At 42.7% G+C, this 19051-nt stretch overlaps 1 protein-coding gene across 17 annotated transcripts in view; it reads right to left on the bottom strand.

Annotated features, from left to right (window-relative positions):
* TFDP2 (transcription factor Dp-2) overlaps positions 1-19051 on the bottom strand; it is a 259198-nt gene that overhangs the window by 112236 nt on the left and 127911 nt on the right. For 8 of the 17 annotated variants that reach the window (XM_037909188.2, XM_043522842.1, XM_027817379.3 and 5 more), the window contains exons 2-3: positions 17565-17647; positions 1895-1961 (exon numbers count right to left, since the gene is read on the bottom strand). The exons of 2 other annotated variants lie outside the window; for them this stretch is intronic. In XM_037909188.2, the coding sequence (XP_037765116.1) occupies positions 1895-1961; positions 17565-17579 (82 nt within the window). In that variant the 5' untranslated portion in view covers positions 17580-17647. Of the gene's footprint in view, positions 1-1894; positions 1962-2953; positions 3018-17564; positions 17648-19051 lie in introns of those variants that run through there. 7 more of the 17 variants (XM_043522835.1, XM_043522837.1, XM_037909183.2 and 4 more) reach the window with 3 other exon arrangements.

Raw genomic sequence — 19051 nt, 5'->3', positions numbered from 1 at the left:
GCAGATTTTGAGAGAGAGAGAAACATTTGGGATGAAAGGAACAATATAAATAGGTCTCTTTCATCACTTGCTTATTATTTCACCAATAACCATGATCAGAAAAAAGTTTTCCTGAATTTTGATTAATACAAAAGATTATGATTAAAAACCCACTTTGTTAACCTTTGAGCAAAACATCCTTCTTTTGAGTTTTAAAACAAAGTGAAACTCCAAAACAACAATCCAAATCAACCTCAAGGCCTCAAAGAGAATCCTAATAAAGAGGAAAGTTTTTGACAGCTGACAATGCAAAAACATTTAGCAAACAAATCTCCCCACCAACATTAAATGCCAATGATATGTGCATCAGCACCCTGCCCGGCCGCTGCCCCAACCTCAGCAGTAAAGGGGGGCGGGAGGTAAAAAGTTTGGGGATCATTGACCTAAGCTTACCATCCCATGACAATCTAGGTAGGCCTACCTTCTGCAGATGCCCCAGCAGGGGGTCTGAGTTTAAATTTGTTTTTCTGGAACAGCTACCCAGAAACTGCCTCCTCTCTTGAGAGAAAAAGCCTTATGATCCAGCCAGAGTTCCTTTGGTTCTTGTCAGTTCTCACACTTTTGCCCTGTTTGTCAGAATCAGTTCAGCAGGGCATAGCAGGAGATTGAGCCAGACTCCTCAGAGCCAATGGCCCATAACAAGCCTCAAATGTTTGCCAAGGAGAGTCTTATCTTGAGCTATTATTTTCTTCTTGCTTATAACCCACTATTGAACTAAACCAATATATTTATACAGTAAAACATTATAATATTTATAAATTACAGAGCAACTCCATGTTTGTCACAATTACTATTTACTATTTGTATTACAGTAGCATCTAGAAGCCCGAATAAAGCCTGGGTTCCCATTGTGCTACATGCTCTACAAATACAGTGAAGGATTATCTAAATAATCAAGACAAAAGATATATTACAATCCCCAATTTATATATGGAGAACTGAGGAGCATACAATACATAATTAGATTGTGGAGCTCATGCCACAGGATGTTACTGAGACCAAAACCTAAAGACTCAGAGAGGGTTTGGACATTTATATGGATACTATTATCTCTGGATATTCTTGTTACATTTTGATGGCAATCTAAAACCCCATACTTCTCAGTTTAAGCCAATCTATAAATGAGGGAATAGGACTACACCTTCATGGGGGCAAGTTTTCACACATCTGCCTCTCCTTAATACACTAGAGGATGATGCTCATATACTATGGTGATGAGACCAGTAAAAACTTATATAGAATATGATATAATTATTCTGAAACATCTAGTACTGGTCACTGCTGTAAACATGGGTCTGATCCAATATTACAACTGCTATGAGGCACAGATATTAAGTGATTTGCCCATGGAGGCACAAAGTCTGTGGCAGAGCTGGGAACTAAATCCAGATCTTCTGAATCCCAGTCTAGTACCTTACCACAAACTCATCCTCCCTCAGTGGCATAGATTAACCCTGGGAGAAGCTCAGTCCATCTTTCCCTTAGTCAGAAGAATCCCTGCAACATGGAGACTGAGGGTAGAGGTAAGAAGATGGCGTATTCACACATTCCACACCCCCATAAAAAGAGTAATTTAATATTCTGATAGCTTTTATTATAAGTCTGATTTGGCTTGTCATCTTAAAGCCTTAACACTAGATTCACTGTTGTGGATCTACAATATAGCATTCACAGATACAGAGGTATCTAATACCTTAAGCTTTAATATTTTAAGTTGGGCCCAAAAAAGTTAAATCAACCACATATAGTGGGCATACCAACAATTTAGGGGAAGATTTTAAATTGCTAAAGTCTGGAGAGAAGGCAGCCTTACAACGAGTTTATTTTTTGAACAGACAAATTCAACTCCTCTTACCTTTTGATGGACTCCGGTTCTGATCTATAAATCCTTTCAGGTCTCCATTTGTGGAAGTTACACCAATCTGAACAAAACATTTTAGAAGTCTTAAAATATGATCAGCTTTGTAATTATTTTCTACTATGCAACCAACAGTAACCTGAAAAGGTCAATTTTGTGGACTCAAGTGCTTAGGGATCACTTTTATAAGCACCTTATATTACTCACCTGCTAAATTTGAAGTCTTCAGATTCACAATGTTAAAAAGTAATCAAAAAATTGCGTAAGAATGGCCATATTGGGTCAGACCAATGTCTTGACTCTTCCCCAACAAAGCGTGTTCATCTATGTGTCTGATAATTCTGTTCTTTACTATAGTTTCAACCAATTTGACTGTTATTGAAGTTAGACTCACCAGCTTGTAATTGCCAGGATCACCTCTGGATCCTTTTTTTTTTTTTTTTTTTAAAGTATCACATTTTCTATCCTCCAGTACAGAAACTGATTTACATGATAAGTTACACTGCACAATTAGTAGTTCTGACAGAACTCTTGGTTGAATACCATCTGGTCCTGATGACTTATATCTGTTTAATGTGTAACATTTGCTCCAAAACCTCCTCTATTAACACCTCAATCTGGGACGGTTCCTCAGATCTGTCACCTAAAAAGAATGGCTCAGATGTCGAAATCTCCCTCAATTTCAAGGTTAAATAAAAGATTCCCACAGTACATCTCAGCAAAGCAAAATACAGAAACAAAATATGTGTTTCTAAAATTGTGAAACATTCTTTGCCAAAGTTAGCACATCTGAGAGAAAGCATAGTTTATATAGCACAAGATCCAAAGTTAAGGTTCCCTCTAACCCATTTATTACTGCTTCTTTCCGCAGCTGAAAACAAGGAACCAGCCATGCTATCAGTCAGGTTTCTGTTGACTTGCGGAAAAGTATTTGTATTACTGTTGCACATAGAAACCCTAGTTCTCCTCTACACCCCTCAGGCACCACCACCACCAACCTGCACCCCTCCCCCCCACACACAGGCAGGAGACAGGCGGTGGTTAAAGGCTTCTTACCTTCCCCACCGCTTGCTGTGCTCTAAGCTCTTGTCCAGCCAGGGAAGGAGATTGCTCTGGGCCCCTGTCAAATGCACAAGCAGCTGGAAGGGAAGGCAACCTCACAACAAAACCCACCTGCCCTCTTCCTCCTCCTGAGACAGCAGCTAGGGGTCAAACTGCAGGTTGTGACCCCTCAGGGGGTCGGGAGGTTATTATGTGGCGGGGGGGGGGGGGGGGGGTTGTGAGCTGTCAGCCTCCACCCCCAAAGCCCGCTTCACCTCCAGCATTTATAATAGTGTTAAATATATATTTTAAAAGTCTTTTTAATTTAGAAGGGGGGATGCACTCAGAGGCTTGCTGTGTGAAAGGGGTCACCAATACAAAAGTTTGAGAACCACTGAACAGTCCAGCCAACCCTGCAGCATGCCAAGAAGGAAGAGAAAGCAACCGAGTGGTCCAAGTGACGCCTGATTATTAAGAGGGACAGGGACATTTCTTCCCCCTTCACCCTCCGGGTTGGGGAGTAGGGAGAGGGCAAAAAAACAAAACAAAACAAAAAAACAAACCACAGCCCTAGCATATTAAGTCTTTTCACTAGCAACCAGCAAGGCAGTATAAAACCCAGCCAGGTATCAAATCCACTTTGCACTGCACTTCTCCTGGAAGACACTGTAGACATAACTGAATGCTGTTTCTAGAACAGAGGTGGGAAAACTATGGCCCGCGGGACCATCCTGCCTGCCCCTGAGCTCCTGGCAGGGGAGGCTAGCCCCCAGCTCATCCCTCCCCTCGCCCGCAGCCACGCCACCGTGCGGGCAGCACGGCTGGCTCTCTCCGGGCAGCGGGGCTGTGAGCTCCTGCTGCTCTGAGCAGCATGGTAAGGGGCGGGGGTGAGGTTGGATAAGGGGTAGGGGGTCTGGGGAGGCAGTTAGGGGACAGGGAGCAGGGGGCGGTTGGGTGGGGTGGAGGTTTGGCGGGGGTGGTGAGAGGACGGGGGGTTGGATAGGGTGCGGGAGTCCTGGGGGCCTGTCAGGGGGTGGCGGTGTGACTAAGGGTTGTGGGGGGCAGTCAGGGGACAGGGAGCATGGGGGTTAGATGGGGGTGGTGTCCCGGTCAGGGGACAAGGAGCAGGGGGGTTTGGATGGGTTGGAGGTTCTGAGGGGTGCAGTCAGGGGGCGGGAAGTGGGAGGGGGCCAGGCTGTTTGGGGAGGCACAGCCTTCCCTACCCAGCCCTCCAAACAGTTTCGCACCCCGATATGGCCCTTGGGCCAAAAAGTTTGCCCACCCCTGTTCTAGAGGAAAGGGCAGTCATATGGACTCACCCATATATTGCTCATCTGGCATTTTTCCAAAGATAGGTATGAAGCCTTATGCAGCTGAGCGTCTCACTTCTCTTCCTACTGCAAGTGCTTCCTGAGAGAATGTCTCTATTTCACTCTCCCTACCATAGGAAGGGACATTCTATTTCTCCTTGTGTCAAACTCAATACTGAGATGCCCCCATCCTCAGTTTACAGTTATGCCTTTCATAAACCCCCATGTGACAAGAGTGGACAGAACAAACCAAAGCAGCCCAGCAATGGTGAAAACAGTATGATGAGCCTTCCTCTTACTTCATAATTATGATCATTTTGATATTACATTCCCCAATTAAAAACTAATCTCTTCCATACTACAGAGGACTCCCACATGGTTGCAAGTGGGGAAGAAATAATTGGAAAAAATAACCAGCATATTTAGAGACTTTTAAATTTCCAAAATCTGGGAGTGGATAAAGGTTTAGATAAGGATTCAATCCATAAGATTTGTTTATTTTGAAAGAATCCCCTAGACATATTATTGAACCTAGCCCCAGTTAATGCCATTGATACCTGGCCGAAGAGCTATATGTGAATTTGGCAAGGAATATTCTTTTCCTTTGGGGATGTCAATAACCAAAAGAGTTTAACCTGCAAAGGTGTTTTTGTTTTGTTTTTTATTGCGATTTCCTCTTTTTTAGGGGATGAGTTTGCTGAATCTTTATGCAACATTTTGAATTAAGGAAGCTTTTGTTAGTCACTGAAGTTAAATATGCATTAATAAAAAAAGTTTTACATGGTCTGACATTCTATTTTCCTGTTAATAGTTCAACTGTCACACTTGGCTCTTGTGAGGTCTCCATTTCACTAGCTCTCTAGTCAGTCTTTCAGACTACCCACTACTTGAATATACTCTAAAGTTAAAAATTAAAAAAAAATAAAAAAGATTTCTGGTCGTCTTTATACTTCATAAAGCATCAAAAATGAAAAAAAAAAGTCACATGACCAACTTTTTCCTGCTGAAGAGGTCACCTTTAATATTCCTAAAGCACAATTTTAATATTTAGCTGCTAGTGCTGTTTCCCTTCTGTTGCTTTTTATAATATCCTGCTTGAGACAGCGGATGTATTCTGTTGAACGGTGTTTCTCAATGACAAGTCCACGGACTAGCACCAGTCCCTGAGATTTCCCTGACAGTTTAGGAAGGCAGTAAGCTGGGCCCTGGTATCAAAAAGGTTGAGAAACACTGCTGTAGAATACAAGTGCATGTAAACAGCCTCTTTTGCAAGGCATTTGATGCAAGGATATGAGCAGCTTCCTTTCTGTTATTTTGGCTGCAAGGGAAAGTAGTTATTATATTCTATAACAGTTCTTAGGATGACCCAATAGATAGATGGGGTTATAGAATATCTATAAATAAATATTCCTAACATGAACACAGCACTTTACAAGCACGTAATGGACAAGGTCCAACCCAAAAGAGCATACAATTTAATATAATACATTGGTTAAATTCAAAAGCAAAGAGCCTGAAGACTGAAATACACTAAATTTGCAAGGTTTCATGGAGAGGAATATGAAGACACCAGGACCATGGCAAGCACATCAAGATTGGAACAGGTGACATGTCTGAAAACTAACAGAATTACACTGTAATTGATCACTGCCAAAGGAGCAACTACAATTTTAATTGCCCACCTTGCTCTGGGAAAGGCAATAAAGTTGCACATACATTGAAACTTGCAAGGGTTTTAGAGCCAGGGCTGTCCGGGCCGGGCACATTAGAAACTCGGCGCCTATCTGCGGGGGAGGGGGGGCGGAAAATGTGTGTGTGTGCGCTTCCCCCCAGACCCTACCCCCGCTGCACTTCTTTCCACCCCTCCCCCGAGTGTGACACACCCTTGCTCCTTCCTCCTCCCGCCCAGGCGCCTCCTAATGCTGCAAAACTGATCTGATATGCAGCAGGTGGTAGGCACAGGGAGGGAGGGAGGGAGGGAAATGCGCTGATCAGTGGCTCCCGCCAGCGGGCAGGAGAACTGGGGGAGGGAGAGGTTCTGGTAGGCGGGCTCCTCCTCAGTCTGCTCGCCTCCCGCCTCACCTCCCCGCATGCAGGGCCCCCCAAAGTGCGGGGCCAGGGCAGTCGCCCCGATTTGCGGTACCCTAGGGACGGCCCTGTTTAGAGCAAATGGAAAAGATGGAGTATTGGGTCTGAACACAGACTCCGGCTCATAGACAGACCAAAAAGCTTACTTCCAATTCCACACCTTCACCTGAAAAAACTGGAGGGATTTTATTTGTGTACGCCAATGGCAATCCTTTGAGACATCAATTTAAAATGGTATTCTGCAAAGCATTAACTTTTCCAGGGTCCTCATCCCCAGAAGAATTTGGCACCCATCATGTATAAGAGTGACAGCTACCTCAGCGCCATTGGCAAGGACTGATGACACAGGTCTAGGCCACCAAGAAGTGGGTTTCAAACCACTTTAAACTATTTATCCAGACTGCATACTAACTCAAACATACACAAGTTCATATTAAATACCTTTGTGCTCTTTTTCCAGAAAGTATCATCCAAGAACTATATTATCTCAAGTATTTTCTGAGCATGGAAGGAGAGAGGAACTGAACAACAGTAACAAGGCACTCAACTGAGGTTCCAGATCACCACTGTGAGATGTCACTGGGAAACTAACAGTTAACTCCACCATCTGAAATGGAAAATGAAATATATCTGTCCCCAAGGGCCATGCATCGTGGTGTAAACTTCTTCCCTGCAGTGTTTGACAGGGTGTCAAGAACAAAGTCAGAAAGATGTTAACCAGGTGATGATTATTTGAACATGTGGAAAGGTCCTGGGCCACTAGAGAACATTATATTCAGCTGCTCCAGGTTCTTTCATTCTGCATTTATCAGAAATCAGTTCAGACTTGTTTAACCTGGGCCTAGCTCTAAGAATGCTTGAGTTTGGGGAGAGCAGCCAAGTGAAGTGCTGGCAAAATCTTACAGTTTAGTCCAGTTGCAATGCCCTTAAGGGGAAAACCCAGGGATAATTTAGGGGTAACATATCAGTATAAGGAAAATTGGGAGCAATAGGAATCATCTTCACGTCCTGCAAATTACAAGAGAACATTAACAGGAGAGAGGAGAAAGGAGTGTCCCCAACCAAGAGATAGCAAATAACCTGGCAGGTGACACAGGTGGGTAATCTGGTGGATGTCAGTTCAACTAGCTTCCAGCCAGTAGACTACAGTTGTAGCTGTGTGGTAAAACCTGGGCCCCCTTAAGGCATTAGCTGTAAGCATTACCTAAAATTATGTTAAAAAACCACAGGTATTTAACCATTGTGGATTAAAATAAAGTTGTAACCTTTAGCCATCACACAAATGTGTGTCAAGTATTCATACCAGTATATGATCCATAAAGGCAGAGATGTCAGAGCATGGAGAAGGAAAGGCAGAAAGTAGAGTGTGAGAAAAGGAGCAACTGCTAAAGAGACTATGTGTATCTATATGTTTCTGATATGGCTTTCAAAAGCAGTAAGTCAATTAGGTGACCATACCCCATGCATCTGCAGCTGTTAGCATCAAGCCAACAGAGTAAAAACATTTGTTTTCTTGAATATATATAGTAGATGAAATTATAAAAATTACTTGCAAACTCAGTTTGTTGAACAGTATCTTTTGGGGTTATTTTTTTCCTTTTCTCCCCTCCCCCACCCCAAGATTGTGGTAGTTGAATAATTTGGTTTAAAAAAAAAAAATCGTGGCCAACTGACTGGACTGCCTTTGAGTGGCAAGTTAGTATTTTAGTTAGCATCTATACATATCCTGCACGTTTACAGACACAAATGATGATGTAATGTATAATTCAAAAAAATGTAACAAAGTGCTAGATGGAATAATGAACATACCCAGTGGTCAAACCTTATCTCACCAGAGTGACAAAATCCTTCCTCCCCAGAGACAATTTCTGTTTATATCTATTCCACCTGGGAGTCGTCAAAGCTCCTCCCCACAACCTCTCCAGATTCTTTAGCCTGGAAAGGGCCGTACCCTCTCCTTATACTGGCTTTTACAGCTCTGCTAGCTGTCTCGTAAGATCAAGGGCTTTTGACTCTTAGAGGTGGTGGCTTTGTACAGCTGGAAAGCACAGCTGAAGTTTTTAACCACGTGAGGAGTAAGCAGAGAAACAGATATATAGGAAGTGGTTTAACAGCTCTGGAAGAGGTGTATTTGTAATTATGATTTTCTCATTGTGAAGGCACAGGATCAAAGTTGGAAAAAGGAAAGGATTTCTGCCCACCCTCTACATTGTCCCAGAGCCTACTATGAATTCCTGTATAAGATATCCCAGTTCAGTGGTTCTCAAATTTTTGTACTGGTGCCCCTTTCACATAGCAAGCCTCTGAGTGTGACCCCCCCCCCCTTTATAAATCAAAAACACTTTTAAATATATTTAACACTATTATAAATGCTGGAGGCAAAGCAGGGTTTGGGTTGGAGGCTGACAGCTCGTGACCCCCTGTGTAATAACCTCGTGACCCCCTAAGGAGTCCCGACCCCCAGTTTGAGAACCCCTGTCCTAGTTCAATGAACTAGGAGGAACTTGAGTACCTATTATTCTACAGTTCCTAGTAGTATATTATGGGCTTTGTAGGCAGATACACCATATTCCTTGCCCCTTAGAACTTGATCTAAATTTTAGACAAGATACAACAAATAATGGGAAAGGGCAGATAAGAGTTAAGCATCATGCAATTACTTAAGTTTGCTGTATGACTTCTTGGTGATTCTGCAGATTATACATGGATATATACAAGTGGTTCAGCTAGCATCGCCTATAGTTAAGGTTACCCAACACTCATTAAGTATCTTGTTATAAGCAGCTGGAAACTGCCAAATTTAAAAACTGTCTAGGCTGAATTTTTCTGGTAAGTTTTAGCTAAAATGGTTTGGCCATTTCTATGAATGAAAAATATGTTGTTTTGCCAATGTTAAATTTCTAAAACTGTTTAGTTGAGAAGCTCTGGCACCTCCATGCTTTGGACCAGGGACTTGAAACTTGGCATGGGAGAAGCACAGCTTCTCCATAGTGTCAGGAACATGCATTTTGCCATCACCATAACAATTTGCACAAATTTGGCCTATTTATGAGCTTTTGAAAAACTGCAATTCAGTAGAGACTTGTCAAGAGATTGCCAGCTAAACTCACTGAAGATTCTGTCTGTACTGGGCACATGCCATCCTGTCACAGCTCTTACATGCTAGCCAGACTGCTCAGGCATTATTCCAACAAAGTGACTGAGCACGCTTCATTCCAAGGATTCAGGAATGGAGCAGGACTTTTTATGCAATTGCTCCTCTTGTCTATCAGAGGCTATTGTGGCCTCACACACCAGAACTGAGTTCAGGCAGACACGCTTCTGTGCTCTCAGTGCCTGCCTCGCCACTGGTGCCCAGGCAGTATGGAGGACAAGGAGGAATCTACCTGCCTTGAATGTAGACTGATGAAGAGAAGTTGAGAATAGGAGCCGTGGGAGGATCGGAGCAAAGAAGGAACCTGGACATGATCTGAGGAGTGGGGGAGGGAGAGGGCCAAGGAATGTCTTTGGGGACAGAGGAAGGAAGTCTAACCACTCGAGCACACTCCCTACGTAACTCGCTCCCAGGAACGTAACCCATTATTCCTCACCATTCCTTTGCTGTCTAGCAAATAGCTGTGAAAGTCACTGGCAAAATGTCTCTCTCCATCCCTCTCTAATGACAGGTTTGCATAGAAGATTCTACAACTACCAATTGCTCTATTAGCTCAAGCGGTAGGGGACCATATTGTGGAGCTAAAGATCCCAACCCTGATGAAGACCCATGTGGGGGAGTCAATATGGGTCCACAGGCTGAAATGATTTTTTTCAACAAAAATGTTACATCCAAAAAACTACATTAAAAGAGCTTTCAGGTTGCAAATTCTAGCACTCAAAAGTTAGGAAATGCCAGAATTAAAGTTGTCTGTGCAACGTTAATTTGACCCTTTTGTATCTATGCATTATGATAGTTTTTATTTACATAATCACATACTATTTCTTCCACAGGACCCCTGGGAACTGGAAGCACAGTGGTGGGGAGGAACTAGGAATTGCTGGGCAAGGAGACTGGAGCTGACTGGAAAGGGGAAGAGAGTGGGACGAGCAGCACTATAAAAGTACAAGACATAAGAGCTAGTAGGATTGTGAGGAGGAGAGAGGCAAGAGTTATGGTTAGTCTGGGCACTTGCGCTTTTAATGAGCACATCTTGATTTGTTAATGCTTTGTTTTCAACTCCAGCTTTGCAATTGTACTTTTTTTTCCTGTTGGTTCATCATTGTGCTTAGATGGAATATTGGATGGAATATATGAAAGCTACATATAATTTTTTATTAAGATTTGAACTTAAGATTTTTCCTGTACTAAAGCTCAAAAACATTTAATTTCTCATTCTCTGTCCATGCAATGGGGAGGATGGCAACACAGTTTAAACAAAGTTAAGGTAAGAAAAAGAGACGACTATATGTAAAAATATAAAAGGAAGTGTCTCAGGTTGTTGTTCTCTATTGTAAGGACTGAAAAGATTTAAATTTATAGCAGAAGTTTAGCAATACAAAAGTGTATACAGTGTATTCAATACAACAGTGACACTAACTTTCACCACTAAACAAAGCATTCAGTGAAACAGATATGCTCATCTCAGCTCAAGTGTTACAATCCCTGAAGACATAACTCTATTTGGATGTAGCCTATATACCAAAGGTTTAAAAACAGCTTAGTGAAGACCCAACTGAATCTTAGACAAGATTCAAAGTTAAGAGACGTGGAAGGCCTAAAGGAACCTGAGTTTGTTCAAGCCGTCATGTTAAGTGAAAAAGGATGGCAGTTTGGTGCAACATCACAATATTGCATCAAAATACAAGCACATTATGTTTCATTATGATGTTTTTACAAGATCCAAGTCATTTTGGTACATGTCTACAGAAGAGGGGTATGTGGGAATGTCTCCCTTCAGCACACCCAAACTGTAACCAAAAACTGGAACAACCCCAAAAAAGAAAAGATTGGCAACCCAATCCAGGGTAGGAATGCTACACACACAAAAAATTAAGTGCTTGCAGGTTTTGGATATATATTTAAAAGCTGAACAAAGTAGATACCGTTTCCCTTCAGTCAAGTGTTTCACAGCCTTGTGGTTAAAGATTGCAGTTTTAGCCGTGCCACACCCTAGCTCAGGAAGATATACAACTATACTGAACAAGAATGTAACTCCAACAAGCAGAGAAAATTGACAAGAAAATCTACATAAATTGAAGATAAGCCTACTTTCAAAAAGGAACTTTCACATTGAAAATTAGAGAAAAAACACTTTTCTTTCATAGCCAATATTTTAAAACATTTTGAGAAAGATATTCTATTCACCTTTTGCAAGAATTTACACGTCTGAAGCGTTTTAAATCACTCAATTTCTACTTGTGAAAATATAGGATTAATTTAATCTGTGACCTGACAAGATTCTTGTTCATAATTTCCACAACAAATGTTGAACATTTATGTTTCACCTTATGAATAAAACGAAACAATGCATATTGTGAAAGTGAATGGTCACTTATGAGTTTTGTACCTAGCAATTGGGAACAAGAACTAGAAATGTTTAAAGGGCAAATACATTTACTGAAAAACTGTTTTATACATCATCAAGCAGCGAAACAAACCTCATTTCCCCCTTTCTAGGTTACAGTATTTTTTTTATTACAGTTTAACTAGTTTTCAGTAATTCTACAAATCCCAGGTAAAAAGAGGTTTAGAATGCACCTGAGGAGCTAAAGAAATGCTGTCGGCTGTGTAGACAGTTAATTTATACCTTTCAGACAGGGGTTTCAACACCTCATGAAGAATTAACTGTATCCAGTTGACACTTCTGTAGTCTGAAAGGCAATTTCTTGCACCTTCTCAGTACTTGACAAGGGAATTTTGCCAGAGTGACTAATTGGAAACTGAAAAGGAGTACTTGTGGCACCTTAGAGACTAACAAATCTATTTGAGCATAAGCTTTTGTGAGCTACAGCTCACTTCATCGGATGCTTATGCTCAAATAAATTTGTTAGTCTCTAAGGTGCCACAAGTACTCCTTTTCTTTTTGCGAATACAGACTAACACGGCTGCTACTCTGAAACCTGTCATAATTGGAAACTGGTTCTATTACCAGAATTAATGATACACTTCAAAAAGCGTATCTGAGGGCATGGCTACACTTGCAGTTGTAGAGCGCTGGGAGTTAAACCAGCCTTCGGAGACTGCAGCAGGGAAAACGCTGCCGAGTGTTTACACTCTCAGCTGGAAGCGCGCTGGCGTGGCCACACGAGCAGCTCTTGCAACGCCACAAAGAGCAGTGCTTTGTGATAGCTATCCCAGCTTGCATGTGGCTGCAACGTGCTTTTCAACTGCTGGGGGTGGGGGTGGAGTGTGATAGGGAGTGTGTTGTGTGTATGTGGAGGCAGAGAGAGTGGGTTTTTGGGGGGCTGAGAGCGTGTCAGCATGCTGTCTTGTAAGTTCAGACAGCAGGAGACCTCCTTCCCCTCCCTATACCTCCCCCCCCACCCCCCGGCCTCTCTGTCACTCACTCAAAGCAAGCAGCATTCCTCAGTGATGATTCCTTTGTCCCAGAGCAGATAAGCAGCCAGCTGTCAGAAACAGAGCTTTGAAAGGGCAAATCTGCATTCCTACAGTGAGTTCAAAACGATGACAAGAGTGGCCACATGACTTAAGGGGATTATGGGACATTTCCAGAGGTCAATCAGAGCACAATAATGCAATACCTCATTCACACTGGCGCTGCGGCGCAGCAAACGTTATTCCAATAGCCGAGGTGGAGTACCAGCAGCACTGTAGCCGTGAAGTCAGAGTGCTCTATATATCTTGCCAGTGTGGACGGGTAGTGAGCGAATGCGCCCGGGGCTCCTTTATTCCGCTGTAACTTGCAAGTGTAGCCAAGCCCTTAGGCCTTGTCTACAACAGAAAGGGTTTGCTTGAAAACTGATCTTGGTATATATAGCTATACCAGCAAACCCTCCAATAGAGGTGCAGTTTATACCAGTAAAGGAGTTCTTTCGCTGGTATAACTTACTACCAGCTTCCCCAACTAAATAAACTATGATGCAAAAGCACATTTGTGTCAATATAACTGCATCTTGCATTAGGGCTTTTGCCAGCACAGTATGTCTGTTAGGGATGTGATTTAAAAACTTTTTTTTTTTTTTTTTAAAAGCAACACTCCTATCCGACAGTTACACTGACAAAAAACTTTTAAGAGTAGACCAGGCCTCAGGTATTTATATAATGACAATATTCTTGTTGTAGCGATCAGAGCTTGGCTTGTATGTAAACATTTTATTTGTTTCGTATTTATTTGCTTAAGTACACTTTGTTTAGAAATGCCTACTATACCTCTTTGTTGAGACAAAGATTCTAGAGTAATTCCAGAAGCAACAAGTTATAATAAGTGGCTCTGGTAAAGATTCTACATTAAAATAAACACAATGACTTGGATGTTAATTTTGTATTAGTACAAAGCATTAAAATTAACAGAACAGCTATTACAGGTAGTTTCCTACAATACTGTGCAAAGTAAATTGGGATTCCTCAGTCACTATTACCATTATAGCTCACTCAATGATTTGCTGTAAGCTGAAGTCTGATGTACAAAGTCTATGGCAGAAGTATTCTGCTCATTTCAAATGGCAAAAAAAAATTAATTTGAGCGATAGCAGTACAAAATTTTTTGTAAATATAGTCTTATTTCTAGTTCATCTTCAAGACTCAGAGCAGCTATATGCTCAGGATTAAAAAATGTAACTAGGTACTAGCACCTTCCTGAAAGCATTTCCTAGGATTTTTTTCTCCTCCAACATGGTCTCTTTATGCAACTGTAACAATCAAATTTATACAACAGTACATGGTCAGGTCAGAATTTAATGGTTCTAACTCACTAGAAAATATCCCCCCCCCTTAAAATTAAACAGGAATCAGTTATTTATCTGATTTTGTCTTGTGGATGGGGAGGTATCATGGTGTGATGTTGCACCCCATAATGCTTTATAGAAATATGCTTATGAGGGTAAATATGACACAACTGGAATATGTTTTATGCTAGATATGCCATGTAACATATCTTTACAAAGGTTATGATCTACTGAATATATTCATCCTGTTTGTATGCATGTATCATTTTTATATCTGAAGTTATGATGCACTGGCTCTATGCTTGTATTTAAAGTGTCTGCTGTAGGAAGCACATAAGACAGATTTGGTCAACATAGTGTGAAGGAGTTATTCCAGTAATTGGGAGTACTTAACTAACAATGGACTTTGGGAGACGCCAATCCACATCTGAGTTTTTCTGGGAACATTCAAACTAACATGTAAACAATGGCGTCGGCCTGCAAAAAGCTTAATCATTCATAGACATGTGACTTGCCCAGTTGGCTAGAGACACCATCTTGTGGCTGTGATGTTGCACAAGAGAAAGACTATATAAGGCCCTGGAAACCCCTCCATTTTGTCTTCAGCTGGATAGACAGCCTCTCCACCCCAAAGAGATGCCTGAAAGAAACTGGAACAAAGGGGTGTGAGCAGGGCAGCAGGTTTGTAGAAATTTTGGTGGTGCCCAGAACCCCCAGAACCCCCCCGCCCCGCAAACTCCCCCCACACACCTGCCTAAGGCTCTGGGAGGGGGTCTGGGGTTCAGGCGATTGGGGTACACGAGGGGGTGGGGATGGAGGCTGTGAGAGGGAGTTTGGGTGCAGAAGGGGTGAGAGGTCAGGCTCTGAGAGGGAGTTTGGGTGCAGGGGGTGTGAGGGGTCGGGCTCTGGAGGGAGTTTGGGTGCAGGCTCTGGGCTGGGGCAGGGGATTTGGGTGCAGGAGGGGTGCAGGCTCTGGAAGGGAATTTGGGTGGGGGAGGGGGTCTGGAGTACAGGCTCTGGGAATGAGTTTGGGTGCTGAGTGCAGGCTCTGGGCAGGGGTGCAGGAGGGGGTGGGTGTGCAGGCTCTGGGAGGGAGTTTGGGGACAAAAGTAGGTGCAGGGGAGGGGTGGGAGTGGAAGAGGGAGTTAGGGGGGAAGGGGTGCAGGATGGGGGTGATGGGTGCAGGCTCTGGGAGGGAGTTTGGGGGTGAGAGGGGGTGCAGGAGGAAATTTGGAGGCCAAAGGGTGTGTTTGCGGAGGGGGTGTGGGTGCAGGCTCTGGAAGTGGATGGGGGGGGTTCGATGCTTACCTGGGGCACCCCCTCCGGCAGCAGCTCCTAGGCAGGGGGGTCTCCTCATGCTGTTGTCTCCAGGCACCGCCCCTGCAGCTTCCTATTGGCCGCAGGGGCGTTTGGGGTGGGGGCAGTGCACAGCAGCACAACCCCCTCACACGGGCTGCAAGGTCCTGCTGGCAGCCATAGTGGAACGAGCGCGCAGGAAGCCGCTCAGCCCCGCTGCACTGCTGGGTGACAGTGGGAGCCCCCAGGCTGTTTTAAATTGCCCGGGGGCGGCAGGTGGGGCAGGGAGAAGCGCGGGGGGAGTGTGTGTGTGTGTGTGTGTGGGGGGGTGGTGGGAAACTTTGCTGGAGCCGGGCCCCTGGGACAGGAATATTCCTGGTGCCCAGGCACCATGGGTCCATAGAACTCGCCACCCATGGGTGAGAGCGACTGCTGGACCCAGACTAGGAGAAAGTCTAGTCTGTAAAAGAAGCTTATTGGAACATCTCTGAGGGGAGATTTACCTGCATTTAGTTTTGTACTGTATTAGGCTTAGACTTGCGTGTTTTATTTTATTTTCCTAGAATCATAGAATATTAGGGTTGGAAGAGACCTCAGGAGGTCATCTAGTCCAATCCCCTGTTTAAAGCAGGGTCAACATCGACTAAATCATCCCAGCCAAGGCTTTGTCAAGCTGGGACTTAAAAACATTTTTGCTTGGTAACTTACTTTGTTCTGTCTGTTATTACTTGGAACCACTTAAACCCTACTTTTTAATATTTAATAAAATCACTTTTTACTTATTAATTAATCGAGAGCAAGTAATTAATTCCTGGGGGAGCAAACAGCTCTATCAGTGTTATAGAGGGCGAACAATTTAAGAGTTTACCCTGTATAAGCTTTATACAGAGTAAAATGGAATTATTTGAGGTTTGGACCCCAATGGGAACTGGATATCTGGGTGTTGGAGACAGGAGCACTTCTTAAGCTGTTTTCAGTTAAGCCTGCGGTTTTTGGGGGACCTAGTTCAGACCTGGGCCTCGGTTTGCAGCAGGCTAGCGTGTCTGGCTCAACAAGGCAGGGTACTGAAGTCCCAAGCTGCCAGGGAACACGGGCTTAGAGGTAGTCCCAGCACATCAGATGGCAGTCCCAAGGGGGTCTTTGTGACCCAACCCATCACACATGGCAAATACCTCAAGAGGGATTTGAAGGAGGAGGAAGTACTAGCCTTACAAATGAGTTCAGAAAGCGTGTTTCATGCGTAAGGAAGCAGACAAGGCTGGCATCATTGGCAGGGGAGGAAATGGGCATGAGACCCAACACAAAATGAGATTAAACAGGGAGGGGGAGAGTTACATGAAGGACCTTAAAAGTGAGGACAAGAAACTTGAATTTGATGCGATGGAAAATTGAAGTGCCAGTGGAGATATGCAAAACATGGTGAAAGCTCTGGGCAAAGAAGCTTGGCAACTGCATTTTGTATGAACCAAAAGAGGAAGATGTGAGTGTAGGAATATCACAGGAAAGAGGTTGCAGTAATTAAGATGTGAGACAAAGCCTGGAGGAAGTTTTTCAGCTGTAGGAACTAAAAGGAAAGATTGGATGAAGGAAGAAAAATAGCAAGATTTGAGCTCCATAACCCCAAACTCCCATGACAGTTATGTTCAACCAAAACATTTAAACTGTCAATTAGTTGGAGGGGACTTGTGCACAGAAGACAGAACTTTCACAGGAGTTGGACAAAGTCTATAGAACTCACTCCTGAAAAAATGACCATGAAGCTAATCATTTTTCAGAAATAAATGCAAGACTTATTTCTTAGACTTAACATTTCTGTTAACAGGTAGCACAAAAGCTGAGGAAAAACACCTGTTAACTAATCAAGCTAATTCTATGGGCTGTGAAAGATAGCTAGATATTTTTAAAATACTGGGGAAGTGTTTATACTGTCATGATAGGGGGTTCTCATACACACAACACCCATGTACTATAATTCACACTAATATCACAATTAATTCCTGGCCAAATTCAAAAGGCCAGAGTTACTGGTAGACCTTTCAACTTATACTTACATTTTTTGCCGTCATGTCAGACAATATTTCTTTATATTCTGTAAAACCATAAGTTATCCTTTTTCATCTTCAAAATGTACATCCTGTTAAAAAGACAGATTTTAACACCTTATATAATTAAAATGGATTCCTGAAGTACATCACTAATTTAATGTATTACCCCATAGACTGTAAATGGGTGTCTTGGGTGGTGATAATTTTTAGTGACAGATTAAGCATCGCCTTGAGTCACATTTTGCAAGGCCGCTGGGAATGTAACACGGTTTAGGATAGCTATTAACGGTAAAGAGGTACCAAGTATATCATAAAGGCCTAACTATACTAAGCACTACTACTACTACTAAAAAAAGAAGCAGGCTACACTATTAGTAAGTGTTGAAACCAAAATTCCTGAATTGGTTATAGTGGGTGCACACTAACCCTAAACTGAAACTGAATGAATTCTCTCCATAACTGATAGATGTTCTGTAGGCCACCCAAGGACTTCCAGCAAAAACAGCAGAGAAAAGAATTGAGATTCCAGATTTCACAAACAAAACCAAAAGAACATGCTTGTGGCATTTTTTTTTTCAGGCCTTCTTTCAGCAAGAAAAAGTACAAACTCAGTTCTCTCTCATCTCTTTCAGGTCTTTAAGAAATGAAGGATACTTACTTATAACTGGAATAGTCACACTCACGGGAACATGCCTGCCAATGTAGCCTAGTCTGTGGAATCTTCTCTAAGCAGTGCCTGTTGAAGTGCTCGCATGCCCCCTTCCACTCCTCCTGTCCCTATATGCAAACGTTCTGAGAGTGAGGCTATAAAAAGGGGGCACACAGTGCCCTCTACCACCTCTGTTCCTTCCACTGTTGTCTCAGAGAAACTATCTGTAAAGACTCAAAAAGAAAAGGAGGGCAGAGAATGTGAAGGAAAAAAAAAAAACATCTCCAAGAACTCTGGTTATAAGTAACCAACCTTCATTTTTTCTTTGAGTGGCCTCTGCATATTCCCACTCATTGAATCATTTGGTGAATACCAATTTGTTGGATGTTATCAGATTCCAATGGCTTGCAAAATGAGTCAGACTGTCTCCAAACAAAAGGGTAGGAAAGACTAATGCCGATTGGCTGGCCACACTTGAGTCTCATGTCAAATTTGAGTTCTCCAATTCAACAATGATATAGTAGCTGAAGACTACTTTGACTTTGAGGTTGAAATGACTTTCTTCTGCTGGGTCTGAGAGGAAGCAGGCTGTTGATGCCTGTGTGACAAATAAAATACCAAGACAATGGAGGATTACAGAATTGCCTCTGATACCTAAATGAAAAAGTAGATTGTCTTCTTCTGGAAGTAGAATATAATCCAAGAGAATGAGCAGTCAATCTTGTCTTTTTAAAAAAGTCTCCAAAAGATCAGTTTTATTACTGAAGTCAGTCACCATAAAAGCAGAAGGTCCTCAACTTTTAACTTTAGCTGTGTAGCCAAAGTAGAAGATCTTAACCAAGCA

The sequence above is a fragment of the Chelonia mydas genome, chromosome 9 (assembly GCF_015237465.2).
Source record: "Chelonia mydas isolate rCheMyd1 chromosome 9, rCheMyd1.pri.v2, whole genome shotgun sequence".
In the NCBI taxonomy this organism is placed as follows: Eukaryota; Metazoa; Chordata; order Testudines; family Cheloniidae; genus Chelonia; species Chelonia mydas.
Note: the sequence above shows the minus strand (reverse complement) of the source record. Positions and strands in the feature narration are given on the sequence as shown.